We start from the raw sequence: 18921 nt of genomic DNA, 5'->3' as shown, positions 1-18921 counted from the left end.
TCATCACCAGGTCTCTGGGCTTCTCTATGCAATGCAGGCAGATCGTGGCTGGTGGGAGGGGCCGGCAGGGGGCTGTACATAGTTTCCGGAAAACATCCCAGCATTGGCCTCAGTTCTCTTCTCCGGCCATTAGTTCCGATGTGATCTGAGGTCCTGTAACCCTATATACAAAAAGAAAACGAAAACCTTCTGCCGTTTGATTGGCCAGGCTGGAAGTTGGGTTTGTGTTGGGGGAGGGGATGGGGATATATTTTTAGAAATGATTAACAATTGTATTTGTATCTCTCAGGTGTGTGCCGGGGGAACTCTGTGGAGAGGAAGATTTATATCCCACTGAACAGCACGTCTCCCTGCGTCCGACTCCTCAACGCTACTCATCAGATTGGCTGCCAGTGTAAGGCCCCTCCCCCCTTTCCCTACAACTATTCTAGAGAACGCTAGAGGGAATTACCTGTATCCAATGCTGATAGTTCCCTCTAGACATTATAAACTATTTATTCGGAGGCTCGGCACGTGGTAAGGAGGAGGCTCTGCCATGTCCAATATATTATTGAAAGAGCACAAATTGTTGTGTGCGGAAAACTGCATCAAAAACCCCCTCATAGGACAGACCAACAAGTTATTTTTATTATTGGATTATAAAAATATAAAGAAAAAAGATACAAACATTCCATCCCTCTAGAGAAAAGATACAAATAAAAGCCGGCACCGGTTACATCACAGAATGTGCGGCCGCCGGTAGCGATTCATCAGGCTGGCGGCCATAACATTATCTGTGACCACCTAACATGTTTCCGACTAACACTGTGGAGTCTTCAGAGGTGCAGCAGTGAGTACTGTTATTTTCTAGAACACAAATACATTATCTCACAAAAGTAAGTACACCCCTCACATTTTTTGTAAATATTTTATTCTATCTTTTCATGTGACAACACTGAAGAAATGACACTTTGCTACAATGTAAAGTAGTGAGTGTACAGCTTGTATAACAGTGTAAATTTACTGTCCCCTCAAAATAACTCAACACACAGCCATTAATGTCTAAACCGCTGGCAACAAAAGTCAGTACACCCCTAAGTGACAATCTCCAAATTGGGCCCAAAGTGACAATATTTTGTGTGGCCACCATTATTTTCCAGCACTGCCTTAACCCTCTTGGGCATGGAGTTCACCAGAGCTTCACAGGTTGTCACTGGAGTCCTCTTCCCCTCCTCCATGATGACATCACAGAGCTGGTGGATGTTAGAGACCTTGCGCTCCTCCACCTTCTGTTTGAGGATGCCCCACAGATGCTCAATAAGGTTTAGGTCTGGAGACATGCTTGGCCAGTCCATCACCTTTACCCTCAGCTTCTTTAGCAAGGCAGTGGTCGTCTTGGAGGTGTTTGGGGTCGTTATCATGTTTGAATACTGCCCTGCGGCCCAGTCTCTGAAGGGAGGGGATCATGCTCTGCTTCAGTATGTCACAGTACATGTTGGCATTCATGGTTCCCTCAATGAACTGTAGCTCCCCAGTGCCGGCAGCACTCATGCAGCCCCAGACCATGACACTCCCACCACCATGCCTGACTGTAGGCAAGACACACTTGTCTTTGTACTCCTCACCTGGTTGCCACCACACACGCCTGACACCATCTGAACCAAATATGTTTATCTTGGTCTCATCAGAGCACAGGAGATGGTTCCAGTAATCCATGTCCTTATGCCCCATACACACGTGCAGATTATCTGCAGACTTTTGTCTGCAGACTTACCAAAACCATATAATATGAGGTCAAACCTAAACACCTTCAATTTGTATGCAATCCGGCAGGCCCTTGCACTACATAGAAAAGGTAAGTCTGCAGACAAAAGTCTGCAGATAATCTGCACGTGTGTATGGGGCATTAGTCTGCTTGTCTTCAGCAAACTGTTTGCAGGCTTTCTTGTGCATCATCTTTAGAAGAGGCTTCCTTCTGGGACGACAGCCATGCAGACCAATTTGATGCAGTGTGCGGCGTATGGTCTGAGCACTGACAGGCTGACCCTCCCCCCCCTTCAACCTCTGCAGCAATGCTGGCAGCACTCATACGTCTATTTCCCAAAGACAACCTCTGGATATGACGCTGAGCACGTGCACTCATCTTTGACCATGGTGAGGCCTGTTAAACCGCTGTATGGTCTTGGCCACCGTGCTGCAGCTCAGTTTCAGGGTCATGGCAATCTTCTTATAGCCTAGGCCATCTTTATGTAGAGCAACAATTATTTTTTTCAGATCCTCAGAGAGTTCTTTGCCATGAGGAGCCATGTTGAACTTCCAGTGACCAGTATGAGAGAGTGAGAGCGATAACACCAAATTTAACACACCTGCTCCCCATTCACACCTGAGACCTTGTAACACTAACGAGTCACATGACACCGGGGAGGGAAAATGGCTAATTGGAAAAAAATTTGGACATTGTCACTTAGGGGTGTCCTCACTTTTGTTGCCAGCGGTTTAGACATTAATGGCTGTGTGTTGAGTTATTTTGAGGGGACAGCAAATTTACACTGTTATACAAGCTGTACACTCACTACTTTACATTGTAGCAAAGTGTCATTTCTTCAGTGTTGTCACATGAAAAGATAGAATAAAATATTTACAAAAATGTGAGGGGTGTACTTACTTTTGTGAGATACTGTATTTCTGTTCTAGAAAATAACAGTACTCACTGCTGCACCTCTGAAGACTCCGCAGTATGAGTCGGAAACACGTTAGGTGGTCACACATAATGTTATGGCCGCCAGCCTGATGAATCGCTCCAGGTGGCCGCACATTCGCCATACTATTGTGATGTAACGGGTGTCGGTTTTTATGTGAATCTTTTTCTCTAGACGGAGGGAATGTTTGGATGTTTTTTCTATATATTTTTATAATCCAATAATAAAAATGACTTTTTACTATGTTGGTCTCTTATAAGTCTGTGAGGGGTTTTGATGCAGTTTTCCGCACACAACAATTTCTGCTCTGAAAATATTATTTGCCCGTCCTGCCAAGTAGACGATGACCCAATCCCTAAAATCTCTTGTGAGCTCTTCATTGGTTGGCCTTGCTCTGTGAAGTTTTCTTGTGTTTCAGCTTCCAGGAATGGGGACACGGGGGTTATCCACTTGGTGGAGAAGGAAGAGGATCTGCCCTGGGTTCTAGAGACCGGCCCTACGCCACCCTACATGGTTCTGCTCGAAGGCAACTTATTTAACAAGTAAGACGTGATGAACTAAAAGATTTTACACACATGTTTTTTTATATAATTGGCTAAACCATTATAATTAGCAGCGATATTTATTATTATATAATTTCATGTTTCTGACATCTGTTTATGCTGCAAAAAAAATTTTTTCCTCCGCAGGGACACACTCCAGAAGCTGAAGGGCAGCTCTCGTGTCTCTGGGATAGCGGTCACCTACGCCAAGCCCCCTCCGGAAGGCTTCTCTTTAGATGTTCAGTGCCCCAATGATGGCTTCGGTAAGTCTACAGCACATGTGTCAGACACAAGGCCCGCGGGCTGAATCCGGGCCTTCCAGGGTGTTTCATGTGGCCCTTGCACCTCTCCTGCAGCTGCAGGAGAGCTCCTGGTCCTCCTCCAGACCCTGTACTTTTTTTGCTTTCCAGCAATGCCTACAGCTTCATCCCAGCAGCAGCACAAGATAAGGGGGTTGCACTGTGATGTAAGGGAGGGTGGGGGGACTCAATGTCTGATGGTGGGGAGGCTCTTGCATAGTTACATAGTAGGTGAGGTTGAATAAAGACAATAGTCCATCCAGTTCAACCTGTGTAGGTGTGTGTGGCTGTAATCATCTCACATACCCCTGAATGTTCTGATCCTTGAGATGTACATCTAAGAGTCTTTTGAAAGCCACCATACTTCCCGCAGAAACCACCTCTTGTGGTAGAGAATTCCACAATCTTGTAGCCCTAACAGTAAAGAACCCCCTGCGTTGCCTGAGGTTAAAACTCTTCTCCTCGAGTCCTCATGCAATCCCTTCGACTGAATAGCTTATTTTCTATGCTGAGATCACCATTGAGGTATTTATAAATTGCTATCATGTCCCCTCTCAGACGTCTCTTCCCCAGGGAGAATTAATCAAGCGATTGCAGACGCTCCCCATAATTAAGGTCCTCCAATCCCCTAATTAGTTTAGTTGCCATTCTCTGGACTCTCTCCAGCTCCAACACAACTCTTGACGTCTGTAAGGGTAGGGGGTGCTCTGGACATCCAGTCTTACAGATACAAGGGCAATCACAATGCTGATGCGGCCCACGAATAAATTGAGTTTGACACCCCCTGGTCTACAGTATTAACCACTTCACACAAAATCCTGTACCTGTACATCACTTTGTGGAAGTGGTTATACTGGGGTGATGCCTGAAGCCAGAGGTGTCACCCCGGTACCCCTTTTTTTAGAGCGGACGGTCAGTTTTCAAGTGATAGTTAAAAAATAAAGCCTCAAAGGATCAGCGCAACCAACACCTAAACTAGTGGTAAAGTCTAACTCAGTGATGGCGAACCTTGGCACCCCAGATGTTTTGGAGCTTCATTTCCCATAGGGCTCAACTACACTGCAGGGTGCACATGAGCATCATGGGAAATGTAGTTCCAAAACATCTGGGGGTGCCAAGGTTCCCCATCACTGGACTAACTAGTCCAGGGGTCTTCAAACTATGGCCCTCCAGTTGTTCAGGAACTACAATTCCCATCATGCCTAGTCATGTCTGTGAATGTCAGAGTTTTACAATGCCACATGGGACATGTAGTTCCTCAACAGCTGGAGGGCCGTAGTTTGAGGATCCCTGAACTAGTCTAAAGGCTGCAAGCACTAATTATGCTAACACTGCATAAAGTGGGTAAAAAACAATCAAAATCACAATAGTGCTGCACCAAATAACCTCATAAACAAAGAATAAACTGCCAGGGTGCTATATAAAGTGAACCACGCTGTGACACCAAAGGGTCAAAGAAAAATCATAAAATATTAAAAATGCATAAAATAGTGACACGAAACGAATGAGCGCGCTGTAAATGATAAAACGCAAACCAATAAAATGCATGTCTTAATGCAAAGTGCAAATAGAACAATTGGGCAATGAGCAGCTCTTACCCCAATATAACAATAAATCTCATATAGTAAACTGTGCAATGTTGCAAAACTCCGTATGTGCAAACTCAGCAAAAATAAATAGTTAATGGTAAACAAAAAAGTAAATTCATACACGGATAACCCCCCCCCCCCCCAAAAAAAAAAGGGTAATATGATAATTGAATGGAGAGAAAAAACTGTCTATAAAATTCTGGCACCGTCCCCTCAAAAATGTAAAATTGGGTATATATAACCAGGTATGGTGGGAAAATAAAAATAATTACATAGGGATGGAAGTGGAAAAGGAAAGGGGGAGGGGGGGAAAAGGGAAGGAATAGGGCGTGTAAACCAACCCTGGATTTGGGGATTTGAATGTGCCCAAAATATAAAAACAAGAGGAGTTAAAAGAAATTATTCCATATTTATTCAAAATACAAAAGAAGTTTATATATAAAAAAAGAACACAGTCCTAAAAAGTTATCACCATATATGCATAAAATGCATCACATGGCCTATGAATAGGGCATATGATCTAGCTGTGGATCTACGCGTTTCGCTCACAATTGTTGAGCTTGTTCTGCATACATGTTTAACCACTTGCCGACCGCTTACTGCATATTTACTGTGGCAGTGTGGCTCTCCCAGGCAAACCGACGTAGGGATACTTCGGTTGCTTGGTGGCAGCTAGAGGGCGAGCACGCGCCGCCAGCGGCATCCTCCCGCCCCCAGTCGGCAGCGGGGAAGCCGATGCGTGTGTCAGGTTGCTCCGATTTCCGCCTGACACCCGCGATCGCTCCCCGCTGAGAGAGAAGGATGGTCAAATGTTGTAAACACAGCCGACCGTTCTTCTCCCTGGAATGATCACAGAGTGCCTGTGATCCTTCTATTATTATTATTATTATACAGGACTTATATAGCGCCAACAGTTTGCGCAGCGCTTTACAATGTGAAGGAAGACAATACAGTTACAATACAGTTCGAAAAAAGGAGGAACTAGAGGGCCCTGCTCGTTAGAGCTTCTATAATAGGATCACATGTTTCTATGGTCATTCCACAAGCCACGCCCCCCCCCCCACAGTTAGAATCACTCCCCTAGGCTCACATTTAACACTTTGATCACCCACTGCGTTAACCCCTTCCCTGCCAGTGTAATTTTTACAGTAACAGTGCATATTTATAGCACTGATTACTGTAGTAATGTCACTGTTACCCCCAAAAGTGTAAAAAATGTCAGTCAGGGGTCCGATCTGTCCATCACAATGTCACAGTCCTGCAAAAAATCGCAAATCGCCGCCATTACTAGTAAAAAAAAAAAAATAAATAAAAATTACATAAATATTTCCCGTAGTTAGTAGACGCAAACCAATCAAAATACGCTTATTGCGATTTTTTTTTTTTTTTTTTTTTTAACCAAAAATATGTAGCAGAAAACAAATTGGCCTAAATGTTAAAAAATTTTGATTTTTAATCTTTTTTTTTTTGCAAATGTCGTATAGCAGAATGTGAAAATTAAATTTTTATGTTTTTTCAAAATTGTCGCTCTTTTATTGTTTATAGCGTAAAAAATAAAAATCGCAGAGGTGATCAAATACCACCAAAAAAAAGGACATACATTTTATTTGGGTACAGCATCGCACGACTGCGCAATTGTCTGTTTAAGTAACGCAGTGCCGAATCGCAAAATATGGCCTGGTCAGGAATGGGGTAAAATCTTCCGGTCTTAAAGTGGTTAAAAATACGCTCATTGAGAATTTTTTTGTCAAAGACGTGTAGCTAAATACATTTTGGCCTAAATATATGACAAAAATTGAATATATTGGATATTTTTGAACTGTCAAAGTAGAAAATGTCAAATTTTTTGCAAAATTGTCACTTTTTTTTATTAATATCGCAAAAAATGAAAAGCGCAGAGGTGATCAAATACCACCAAAAGAAAGCTCTGTTTGTGGGGAAAAAAGGACGTAAATTTTGTTTGGGTACGACGCTGCATGACCGCGCAATCTTCAGTTAAAGTCGCGCAGTGCCAAGTTGAAAAAAGTGGCCTGGACGTTAAGCAGGAAAATCCTCCGGTCTTAAAGTGGTGAAATTCTCCAATAATAAAGAGCATTTCCACCTTTTGTGTATTTATAGCCGGGTGGCATTGAAAAGCCGTCCTTCCTTCTGAGTTCTGCCTGAACCCGTTTGTAAGGCAGTTTTTTTCTAACATTGATTGAAGCGCGCACTCTTCTGTTCTTGATTGACAGGCCTTTACAGCAGCGATCACGGCTCCCAGTACGCACATTGCAATGGAAGTGTATGGAACCCCCTGGGTACCGGATTCTCCTACGAGGATTTCAGCTTTCCCATCTTCCTCCTTGAGAATGATAATGAGACCGAGGTCATTAAACAGGTGAGTTGCCTTCATAAGCTTAAAGCCCAACTCCGGCCAATATTATTTTTTCCCCATGCAGGGCGGGCTGTGCCTGGGCCAACTGCTGTTTATTTTTCTAGGGGTGAGCACAAAGTTCATACTTCCCTGATTCCCTGATCCTCTTGAAAACCGCGGTTCAGTGGTGGACTGTTCCTGTCTATGGAGCGTGCTTGTATCCGGAACAGTCCATTCTCAAGACTGTGGGGGTGCCGGACCGGTCTTGAGCAGGGAGTATTGGCAGATCAGGTAAGTACAGTACCTTGAAAAAGTATTCGCACCCTCCAAAATTATGGACAGTCTTGAGGCACCCTCCAAAAATTATGGACAGTCTTGAGGCACCCTCCAAAATTATGGACAGTCTTGAGGCACCCTCCAAAATGATGGACAGTCTTGAGGCACCCTCCAAAATGATGGACAGTCTTGAGGCACCCTCCAAAATTATGGACAGTCTTGAGGCACCCTTCCAAATTATGGACAGTCTTGAGGCACCCTCCAAAAATATGGACAGCCTTGAGGCACCCTCCAAAAATATGGACAGCCTTGAGGCACCCTCCAAAAATATGGACAGTCTTGAGGCACCCTCCAAAAATATGGACAGTCTTGAGGCACCCTCCAAAAATATGGACAGCCTTGAGGCACCCTCCAAAAATATGGACAGCCTTGAGGCACCCTCCAAAAATATGGACAGCCTTGAGGCACCCTCCAAAAATATGGACAGTCTTGAGGCACCCTCCAAAAATATGGACAGCCTTGAGGCACCCTCCAAAAATATGGACAGCCTTGAGGCACCCTCCAAAAATATGGACAGCCTTGAGGCACCCTCCAAAAATATGGACAGCCTTGAGGCACCCTCCAAAAATATGGACAGCCTTGAGGCACCCTCCAAAAATATGGACAGCCTTGAGGCACCCTCCAAAAATATGGACAGCCTTGAGGCACCCTCCAAAATGGTGGACAGCCTGGAGGCACCCTCCAAAATGATGGACAGTCTTGAGGCACCTTCCTTGAGGCACTTCCACATGTTTGCCGTGTCCCCCACATGGCTTCTCACAAACTGCAAACAGGACTTCTTATGGCTTTTTTCCACCAATGGCTTTCTTCTTGTCACTCTTCCATAAAGGGCAGATTTGTGGAGCGCACGACTAATAGTTGTCCTGTGGACAGATTCTCCCACCTGAGCTGTGGATCTCTGCAGCTCCTCCAGAGTTACCATGGGCCTCTTGGCTGCTTCTCTGATGAATGCTCTCCTTGCCCGGCCGGTCAGTTTAGGTGGACGGCCATGTCTTGGTAGGGTTGCCCACCCGGTCAGTTTAGGTGGATGGCCATGTCTTGGTAGGGTTGCAGTTGTGTCATACTCTTTCCATTTTCCGATGATGGATTGAACAGCGCTCTGTGAGATGTTTGAAGGTTGGGATATTGTTTTTAGAACCTAATCCTGCTTTACACTTCTCCACAACTTTATCCCTGACCTGTCTGGTGTGTTCCTTGGCCTTCATGATGCTGTTTGTTCACTAAGGTTCTCTAACAAACCTCTGAGGGCTTCACAGAACAGCTGTATTTACACTGAGATGAAATTACACACAGGTGGACTCTATTTACTAATTAGGTCACTTCTGAAGGCAATATGTTCCAGTAGATGTTAGGGGTATCAGAATAAAGGGGGGTGAATACAAATGCAGCCACACTTTTCACAGATTTATTTGTAAAAAAAAACATTGAAAACCATTTTATCATTTTCCTTCCACTTCACAATTATGTGCCACTTTGTGTTGGTCTATCACATAAAATCCCAATAAAATAAATGTATGTTTTTTGGCTGTAATGTGACAAAATGTGGAAAATTTCAAGGGGTGTGAATACTTTTGCAAGGCACTGTATGCCTCCGCTGTCGTCTCCCTTAAAATAAAACAAGCAGTGAACTCGTGCAGTGCAGGCACAGCGCCCACTGCATGGAGAAAAATAATTCTGCCCGGAGTTCAGCTTTAATGGAGTGCATGTCTGTGTCCAAACTATACAGCCTACCTGTAGTAAGTAACAAAGAGCTCTCTATTCCTGTGTAGTGTTACAGGGATCACAATGTACCCGGGAATGGCAGCGTGCCACACTACCCGCTCTGCGCCATGCAGCTCTCCTCCCACATGCACGCTGTAACCAGTTCCGTCACCTGCATGAGGCGCAACTCCATCCAGACGTCATTCAGCATAAATCCCGGTGAGTAGGCCTGAGGTGCTGTTGGCTCATGCTGATGTTATATTTTATGACTTTTTTTTTTTCCTCTTTCTGAAATTTCACTTTTATAACGCACCCGCATTGTAGTGCGGACGGGCGGCCAGTACAAGCAGAGTGACAGACCTTTACATCACTGGCCTCTTCTGGGGTACAAGGCGCATGCATGCCGCTGACTCCCACAGTACAAGGCGCATGCATGCCGCTGACTCCCACTGTGATTAGACACCGTGGGATTTTGTCAGCAGGTGCCGGCCAATGATTTTTGGTGGGGGATCAGCAGAGCTGGGGGTACTACTGAGTGGGGGATCAGCAGAGCTGAGGGTACTACTGAGTGGGGGGATCAGCAGAGCTGAGGGTACTACTGAGTAGGGGGGATCAGCAGAGCTGAGGGTACTACTGAGTGGGGGGATCAGCAGAGCTGAGGGTACTACTGAGTGGGGGGATCAGCAGAGCTGAGGGTACTACTGAGTGGGGGGATCAGCAGAGCTGAGGGTACTACTGAGTGGGGGATCAGCAGAGCTGAGGGTACTACTGAGTGGGTGGATCAGCAGAGCTGAGGGTACTACTGAGTGGGGGAATAGCAGAGCTGGGGGTACTACTGAGTGGGGGAATAGCAGAGCTGAGGGTACTACTGAGTGGGGGAATAGCAGAGCTGAGGGTACTACTGAGTGGGGGAATAGCAGAGCTGGGGGTACTACTGAGTGGGGGAATAGCAGAGCTGGGGGTACTACTGAGTGGGGGAATAGCAGAGCTGGGGGTACTACTGAGTGGGGGAATAGCAGAGCTGGGGGTACTACTGAGTGGGGGAATAGCAGAGCTGGGGGTACTACTGAGTGGGGGAATAGCAGAGCTGGGGGTACTACTGAGTGGGGGAATAGCAGAGCTGGGGGTACTACTGAGTGGGGGAATAGCAGAGCTGGGGGTACTACTGAGTGGGGGAATAGCAGAGCTGGGGTTACTACTGAGTGGGGGAATAGCAGAGCTGGGGTTACTACTGAGTGGGGGAATAGCAGAGCTGGGGGGTACTACTGAGTGGGGGAATAGCAGAGCTGGGGGGTACTACTGAGTGGGAGATCAGCAGAGCTGAGGGTACTACTGAGTGGGGGGGATCAGCAGAGCTGGGGGTACTACTGAGTGGGGGGGATCAGCAGAGCTGAGGGTACTACTGAGTGGGGGGGATCAGCAGAGCTGAGGGTACTACTGAGTGGGGGGGATCAGCAGAGCTGAGGGTACTACTGAGTGGGGGGGATCAGCAGAGCTGAGGGTACTACTGAGTGGGGGGGATCAGCAGAGCTGAGGGTACTACTGAGTGGGGGGGATCAGCAGAGCTGAGGGTACTACTGAGTGGGGGGGATCAGCAGAGCTGAGGGTACTACTGAGTGGGGGGGATCAGCAGAGCTAAGGGTACTACTGAGTGGGGGGATCAGCAGAGCTGAGGGTACTACTGAGTGGGGGGATCAGCAGAGCTGAGGGTACTACTGAGTGGGGGGATGAGCTGAGGGTACTACTGAGTGGGGGGATGAGCAGAGCTGAGGGTACTACTGAGTGGGGGGATGAGCAGAGCTGAGGGTACTACTGAGTGGGGGGATGAGCAGAGCTGGGGGTACTACTGAGTGGGGGGATCAGCAGAGCTGGGGGTACTACTGAGTGGGGGATCAGCAGAGCTGGAGGTACTACTGAGTGGGGGATCAGCAGAGCTGGAGGTACTACTGAGCAGGGGATTCCCTGAGGGACGAGGGTATCAGTTAGCTGCGGATCTGCTGAGTTAGGGTACAACTGATCCTGGTGAGTAGGCCTGAGGTGCTGCTGGCTTATGCTGATCTCCTATTTTGTGGCTTCTCTCTCTTTCTGAAATTTCAATTTGAACTGCTTCAGGATGATGTGCCCACATTGTACTGCGGACGGGCGGCCCGTACAGGCAGACTGACCCCTAAGCACCACTCCCACGACCGACGTACCCCCTACGTCGGTTCGCGCAGGAGGGGCTGCCTGCCGCAGTATATATATGCGGCGGGCGGTCCTTAAGTGGTCAGTTGGTGGGATCAAGACGATAAAGCCCTGTGCAAGTTCCCATGACTGGTCGCACTGGGCCATAAACTCTCCCCCTCAACCCAATGTAACAATTCTAAAGCAATAAGAAGGTACCAGCTGTGTCACATGGCAGAACGGGTATGTGTCCTTCCTGGTTGGTTTCTGTGGATTGACTATCACTCTGTCCTTTAGAAGCTGTGTGCGACTCACTTGCCGGGTACAATGTCTGGAGTGCCACAAAGCCCATCAACACTTCCTCAGTATTGCTGCCGGAGGAGCAAGTGGTCGTGTCCGCTGCCAGGGTAAGCCCAGAAATATCGCTTATGATGGCGAACCTTGGCACCCCGGATGTTTGGGAACTACATTTCCCATGATGCCCAACTGCACTGCAGAGTGCATGAACATCATGGGAAATGAAGTTCCAAAACATCTGGGGTGCCGAGGTTCACCATCGCAGTAACTTTGCTGTTTGTCTTGGATTTCTTTATCTTTGTTGTTTTCGATGTTAACAGCTGGATGGCCGTTCGTTCTTTTGGAACCTGGCACCGGCGGCAGAGAGCACCGTCTCTGCACTGGTCACCCAGCTGGCTGCGGCGGAAGCTCTCCACAAAGTCAACGGCACCCAATCGCTGCCCAGAAACATCATGTTCACCTTCTTCCAGGGGGTAAGGAATCCTTATTATTTATCTTATGTCTTTCTGTGATGGAGGAAAGTGTTTGCTGCCTAAAGCAACCAATCAAATTGCAGCTCTCTAGTAATTGGATAGTACACTTGCTTCAAAATGCGGCATTGGATGCGTTTTTTTTTTTTAAAGCACTCTGAATGCCAATCAAAGTGGCTGTCGCTAAATAAAATGAGGACGTCTGATAAGACGAAACGCGGCGTCGGGGTCTTCTACAAGTGTTGCTGTGATTCTCCATGTACTATATTTAAGCGCTTTTAATATTGCACTATTAGGGGGAAACTCCACTTTTTTGGGGGGAAAAAATCAGCAAATAAAGAAAAAACAATATAAGATACAAGTCAGATTTCTGGCATCCCCTGCAACATAAATGTCATTTTTGGTGAGATACTCCCAATAGGAACACTTCTAAAGGGATACAGGCCCAGCAGCTTTCCTCATTAGAGCCCTGCAGCTGCCACAACTCAGGCTCCAGAAGACTAGATGTTAGGGGGAGAAGGGATGAAATGTTCCCTCAGGCTCCAGAAGACTAGATGTTAGGGGGAGAAGGGATGAAATGTTCCCTCAGGCTCCAGAAGACTAGATGTTAGGGGGAGAAGGGATGAGATGTTAGGGGGAGAAGGAATGAGATGTTCCCTCAGGCTCCAGAAGACTAAATGTTAGGGGGAGAAGGGATGAGATGTTCCCTCAGGCTCCAGAAGACTAGATGTTCGGGGGAGAAGGGATGAGATGTACCCTCAGGCTCCAGAAGATTATATGCTAGGGGGAGAAGGGATGAGATGTTAGGGGGAGAAGGGATGAGATGTTCCCTCAGGCTCCAGAAGACTAGATGTTAGGGGGAGAAGGGATGAGATGTTCCCTCAGGCTCCAGAAGACTAGATGTTAGGGGAGAAGGGATGAGATGTTCCCTCAGGCTCCAGAAGTCTGGATGTTAGGGGGAGAAGGGATGAGATGTTCCCTCAGGCTCCAGAAGACTAGAAGTTAGGGAAAGAAGGGATGAAATGTTCCCTCGGTCTCCAGAAGACTAGATGTTATGGGGAGAAGGGATGAGATGTTCCCTCAGGCTCCAGAAGACTAGATGTTAGGGGAAGAAGGCATGAGATGTTCCCTAAGGCTCCAGAAGACTAGATGTTAGGGGAGAAGGAATAAGATGTTCCCTCAGGCTCCAGAAGACTAGATGTTTGGGGAAGAAGGGATGAGATGTCATCTCAGGCTCCAGAAGACTAGATGTTCGGGGAAGAAGGGATGAGATGTTCCAACAGGCTCCAGAAGACTAGATGTTGGGGGAGAAGGGATGAGATGTCTCCTCAGGCTCCAGAAGACTAGATGTTAGGGGGAGAAGGGGTGAGAAGCCCCCTTAGGCTCCAGAAGAGTAGATGTTAGGGGGAGAAGGGATGAAATGTTCCCTCAGGCTCCAGAAGACTAGATGTTAGGGGGAGAAGGGATGAGATGTTCCCTCAGGCTCCAGAAGACTGGATGTTAGGGGAAGAAGGGATGAGATGTTCCCTTAGGCTCCAGAAGACTAGATGTTAGGGGGAGAAGGGATGAGATGTTCCCTCAGGCTCCAGAAGACTAGAAGTTAGGGGAAGAAGGGATGAGATGTTCCCTCAGGCTCCAGAAGACTAGATGTTAGGGGAGAAGGAATGAGATGTTCCCTCAGGCTCCAGAAGACTAGAAGTTAGGGGAAGAAGGGATGAGATGTTCCCTCAGGCTCCAGAAGACTAGATGTTAGGGGAGAAGGAATGAGATTTTCCCTCAGGCTCCAGAAGACTAGAAGTTAGGGGAAGAAGGGATGAGATGTTCCCTCAGGCTCTAGAAGACTAGAAGTTAGGGGAAGAAGGGATGAGATGTTCCCTCAGGCTCCAGAAGACTAGATGTTAGGGGAGAAGGGATGAGATGTTCCCTCAGGCTCCAGAAGACTAGATGTTAGGGGGAGAAGGGATGAGATGTTCCCTCAGGCTCCAGAAGACTAGATGTTAGGGGGAGAAGGGATGAGATGTTCCCTCAGGCTCCAGAAGACTAGATGTTAGGGGGAGAAGGGATGAGATGTTCCCTCAGGCTCCAGAAGACTGGATGTTAGGGGGAGAAGGGATGAGATGTTCCCTCAGGCTCCAGAAGACTAGATGTTAGGGGAGAAGGGATGAGATGTTCCCTCAGGCTCCAGAAGACTAGATGTTAGGGGAGAAGGGATGAGATGTTCCCTCAGGCTCCAGAAGACTGGATGTTAGGGGGAGAAGGGATGAGATGTTCCCTCAGGCTCCAGAAGACTAGATGTTGGGGGAGAAGGGGTGAGATGTTCCCTCAGGCTCCAGAAGACTAGAAGTTGGGGGAGAAGGGGTGAGATGTTCCCTCAGGCTCCAGAAGACTAGAAGTTAGGGAAAGAAGGGATGAAATGTTCCCTCGGGCTCCAGAAGACTAGATGTTATGGGGAGAAGGGATGAGATGTTCCCTCAGGCTCCAGAAGACTAGATGTTAGGGGAAGAAGGCATGAGATGTTCCCTAAGGCTCCAGAAGACTAGATGTTAGGGGGAGAAGGGATGAGATGTTCCCTCAGGCTCCAGAAGACTAGAAGTTAGGGGAAGAAGGGATGAGATGTTCCCTCAGGCTCCAGAAGACTAGATGTTAGGGGAGAAGGAATGAGATGTTCCCTCAGGCTCCAGAAGACTAGAAGTTAGGGGAAGAAGGGATGAGATGTTCCCTCAGGCTCCAGAAGACTAGATGTTAGGGGAGAAGGAATGAGATGTTCCCTCAGGCTCCAGAAGACTAGAAGTTAGGGGAAGAAGGGATGAGATGTTCCCTCAGGCTCCAGAAGACTAGAAGTTAGGGGAAGAAGGGATGAGATGTTCCCTCAGGCTCCAGAAGACTAGATGTTAGGGGAAGAAGGGATGAGATGTTCCCTCAGGCTCCAGAAGACTAGATGTTAGGGGGAGAAGGGATGAGATGTTCCCTCAGGCTCCAGAAGACTAGATGTTAGGGGGAGAAGGGATGAGATGTTCCCTCAGGCTCCAGAAGACTAGATGTTAGGGGGAGAAGGGATGAGATGTTCCCTCAGGCTCCAGAAGACTAGATGTTAGGGGGAGAAGGGATGAGATGTTCCCTCAGGCTCCAGAAGACTAGATGTTAGGGGAAGAAGGCATGAGATGTTCCCTAAGGCTCCAGAAGACTAGATGTTAGGGGAGAAGGAATAAGATGTTCCCTCAGGCTCCAGAAGACTAGATGTTTGGGGAAGAAGGGATGAGATGTTCCCTCAGGCTCCAGAAGACTAGATGTTGGGGGAGAAGGGATGAGATGTCATCTCAGGCTCCAGAAGACTAGATGTTCGGGGAAGAAGGGATGAGATGTTCCAACAGGCTCCAGAAGACTAGATGTTGGGGGAGAAGGGATGAGATGTCTCCTCAGGCTCCAGAAGACTAGATGTTAGGGGGAGAAGGGGTGAGATGCTCCCTCAGGCTCCAGAAGAGTAGATGTTAGGGGGAGAAGGGATGAAATGTTCCCTCAGGCTCCAGAAGACTAGATGTTAGGGGAGAAGGGATGAGATGTTCCCTCAGGCTCCAGAAGACTAGATGTTAGGGGAAGAAGGGATGAGATGTTCCCTAAGGCTCCAGAAGACTAGATGTTAGGGGAGAAGGAATGAGATGTTCCCTCAGGCTCCAGAAGACTAGATGTTTGGGGAAGAAGGGATGAGATGTTCCCTCAGGCTCCAGAAGACTAGATGTTGGGGGAGAAGGGATGAGATGTCTCCTCAGGCTCCAGAAGACTAGATGTTCGGGGAAGAAGGGATGAGATGTACCCTCAGGCTCCAGAAGACTAGATGTTGGGGGAGAAGGGATGAGATGTTCCCTCAGGCTCCAGAAGACTAGATGTTAGGGGGAGAAGGGGTGAGATGCTCCCTCAGGCTCCAGAAGACTAGATGTTAGGGGGAGAAGGGATGAGATGTTCCCTCAGGCTCCAGAAGATTATATGCTAGGGGGAGAAGGGATGAGATGTTCCCTCAGGCTCCAGAAGACTAGAAGTTAGGGAAAGAAGGGATGAAATGTTCCCTCAGGCTCCAGAAGACTAGATGTTATGGGGAGAAGGGATGAGATGTTCCCTCAGGCTCCAGAAGACTAGATGTTAGGGGAAGAAGGCATGAGATGTTCCCTAAGGCTCCAGAAGACTAGATGTTAGGGGAGAAGGAATGAGATGTTCCCTCAGGCTCCAGAAGACTAGATGTTTGGGGAAGAAGGGATGAGATGTTCCCTCAGGCTCCAGAAGACTAGATGTTTGGGGAGGAAGGGATGAGATGTTCCCTCAGGCTCCAGAAGACTAGATGTTGGGGGAGAAGGGATGAGATGTCATCTCAGGCTCCAGAAGACTAGATGTTCGGGGAAGAAGGGATGAGATGTTCCAACAGGCTCCAGAAGACTAGATGTTGGGGGAGAAGGGATGAGATGTCTCCTCAGGCTCCAGAAGACTAGATGTTAGGGGGAGAAGGGGTGAGATGCTCCCTCAGGCTCCAGAAGAGTAGATGTTAGGGGGAGAAGGGATGAAATGTTCCCTCAGGCTCCAGAAGACTAGATGTTATGGGGAGAAGGGATGAGATGTTCCCTCAGGCTCCAGAAGACTAGATGTTAGGGGTAGAAGGCATGAGATGTTCCCTCAGGCTCCAGAAGACTAGATGTTTGGGGAAGAAGGGATGAGATGTTCCCTAAGGCTCCAGAAGACTAGATGTTAGGGGAGAAGGAATGAGATGTTCCCTCAGGCTCCAGAAGACTAGATGTTTGGGGAAGAAGGGATGAGATGTTCCCTCAGGCTCCAGAAGACTAGATGGGGGAGAAGGGATGAGATGTCTCCTCAGGCTCCAGAAGACTAGATGTTCGGGGAAGAAGGGATGAGATGTACCCTCAGGCTCCAGAAGACTAGATGTTGGGGGAGAAGGGATGAGATGTCTCCTCAGGCTCCAGAAGACTAGATGTTAGGGGGAGAAGGGGTGAGATGCTCCCTCAGGCTCCAGAAGACTAGATGTTAGGGGGAGAAGGGATGAGATGTTCCCTCAGGCTCCAGAAGATTATATGCTAGGGGGAGAAGGGATGAGATGTTAGGGGGAGAAGGGATGAGATGTTCCCTCAGGCTCCAGAAGACTAGATGTTAGGGGAAGAAAGGATGAGATGTTCCTTCAGGCTCCAGAAGACTAGATGTTAGGGGAAGAAGGGATGAGATGTTCCCTCAGGCTCCAGAAGACTAGACTCCTCCACCAAATACTCGTCGGGGCTGGTTGCATGTGACCTCTCCGTGTTCCCGCAGGAAGTGTTTGACTACATTGGAAGCTCGCGGATGGTGTACGACATGCAGAAAGGACGGTTTCCTGTGCGCCTCAACAACATTCACTCCTTTGTTGAACTCAGTCAGGTACTCCGGTAGAAATTAGAAATTCTAAACTTCTAAAACTCCAATCTCCGGAGCCACCGGTGAGTCACGTTTACATTTGTCCTACAGGTGGCGCTTAGAAACAACTCTGTCCTATGGATTCACAGTGACCCCGTCTCTCGGACAAATGAGACGGTGAATGCAGAGGTATTTATCAGGGGGTGGAATCTGTTTATGGGGGGGTATGGTGGGTAATGTGTTTATGTCCTATATAAGCTATAGTGAAATTCTTAGACCTGGCTCTCCTTATAAAGGTGCAGAATCTCATCCAGACCCTGAGGACGGCGAGTACAGGGGCCAACGTGACCTTGCGGGAGGTTAACCAGTCTCAAGCCCTTTCACCAGCATCTTTCCAGCGTTTCTTGAAGGCTCGAAATATCCCGGGGGTGGTGCTGACTGACCACACCGTACCCTACCACAATAAGTGAGTCTTTGTAGTCCATAGAAGTGCCCATTTTGGACTTTTTTGGGCTAAAGCAGCACTGGTTCTGTGGAACAGTTGCTTACCCCTAGAAGTTACTAGGAGTTCCTTGAGCAATGGGCAATGGTGGATATCCTCTATAGTTCTGGTAGTGATGTCACATGCTAAAGCCAATAGTGTGGGATCAGTGACCATCAGCGTAAGGGGGAATTTCTTCTACTGACCACCAATGTAATGGGGCACCTCTCTCACTGTCCTCCCAACCCTGACTAACCAACAAACTAAGAGGACGCCTATTCCACTAACCACTAGTCCAAGGTGGCATCCCACTGACCTACTTTGTAAGCTGCACCTCTCCTATTGTTTACCAATGTCAGGGAGCACCTCTCCCATTGGTCACCAATGTCAGGGAGCACCTCTCCCATTGGTCACCAATGTCAGGGAGCACCTCTCCCATTGGTCACCAATGTCAGGGAGCACCTCTCCCATTGGTCACCAATGTCAGGGGGCACCTCTCCCATTGGCCACCAATGTCAGGGAGCACCTCTCCCATTGGTCACCAATGTCAGGGGGCACCTCTCCCATTGGCCACCAATGTAAAAGAGGGGGCACCTTGCCCACTGACCCCCAGTGTAAGAGGGCACT

General features: G+C 47.9%; 1 protein-coding gene across 1 annotated transcript in view; it reads left to right on the top strand.

The window, feature by feature from the left end:
- Positions 1 to 18921, top strand: part of NCSTN (nicastrin) — a 33602-nt gene that overhangs the window by 2776 nt on the left and 11905 nt on the right. The window contains exons 2-11 of the mRNA XM_082242811.1: positions 290 to 394; positions 3097 to 3220; positions 3368 to 3483; positions 7340 to 7485; positions 9567 to 9717; positions 11959 to 12068; positions 12279 to 12431; positions 17733 to 17837; positions 17925 to 18002; positions 18110 to 18279. Coding sequence (XP_082098937.1) covers positions 290 to 394; positions 3097 to 3220; positions 3368 to 3483; positions 7340 to 7485; positions 9567 to 9717; positions 11959 to 12068; positions 12279 to 12431; positions 17733 to 17837; positions 17925 to 18002; positions 18110 to 18279 — 1258 coding nt within the window. The remainder of the gene's footprint in view (positions 1 to 289; positions 395 to 3096; positions 3221 to 3367; positions 3484 to 7339; positions 7486 to 9566; positions 9718 to 11958; positions 12069 to 12278; positions 12432 to 17732; positions 17838 to 17924; positions 18003 to 18109; positions 18280 to 18921) is intronic.

Source organism: Pelophylax lessonae, assembly GCF_965119305.1.
Source record: "Pelophylax lessonae genome assembly, chromosome: 13".
Lineage (NCBI taxonomy): Eukaryota > Metazoa > Chordata > Amphibia > Anura > Ranidae > Pelophylax > Pelophylax lessonae.
This window is presented reverse-complemented; position numbering and strand designations above follow the sequence as displayed.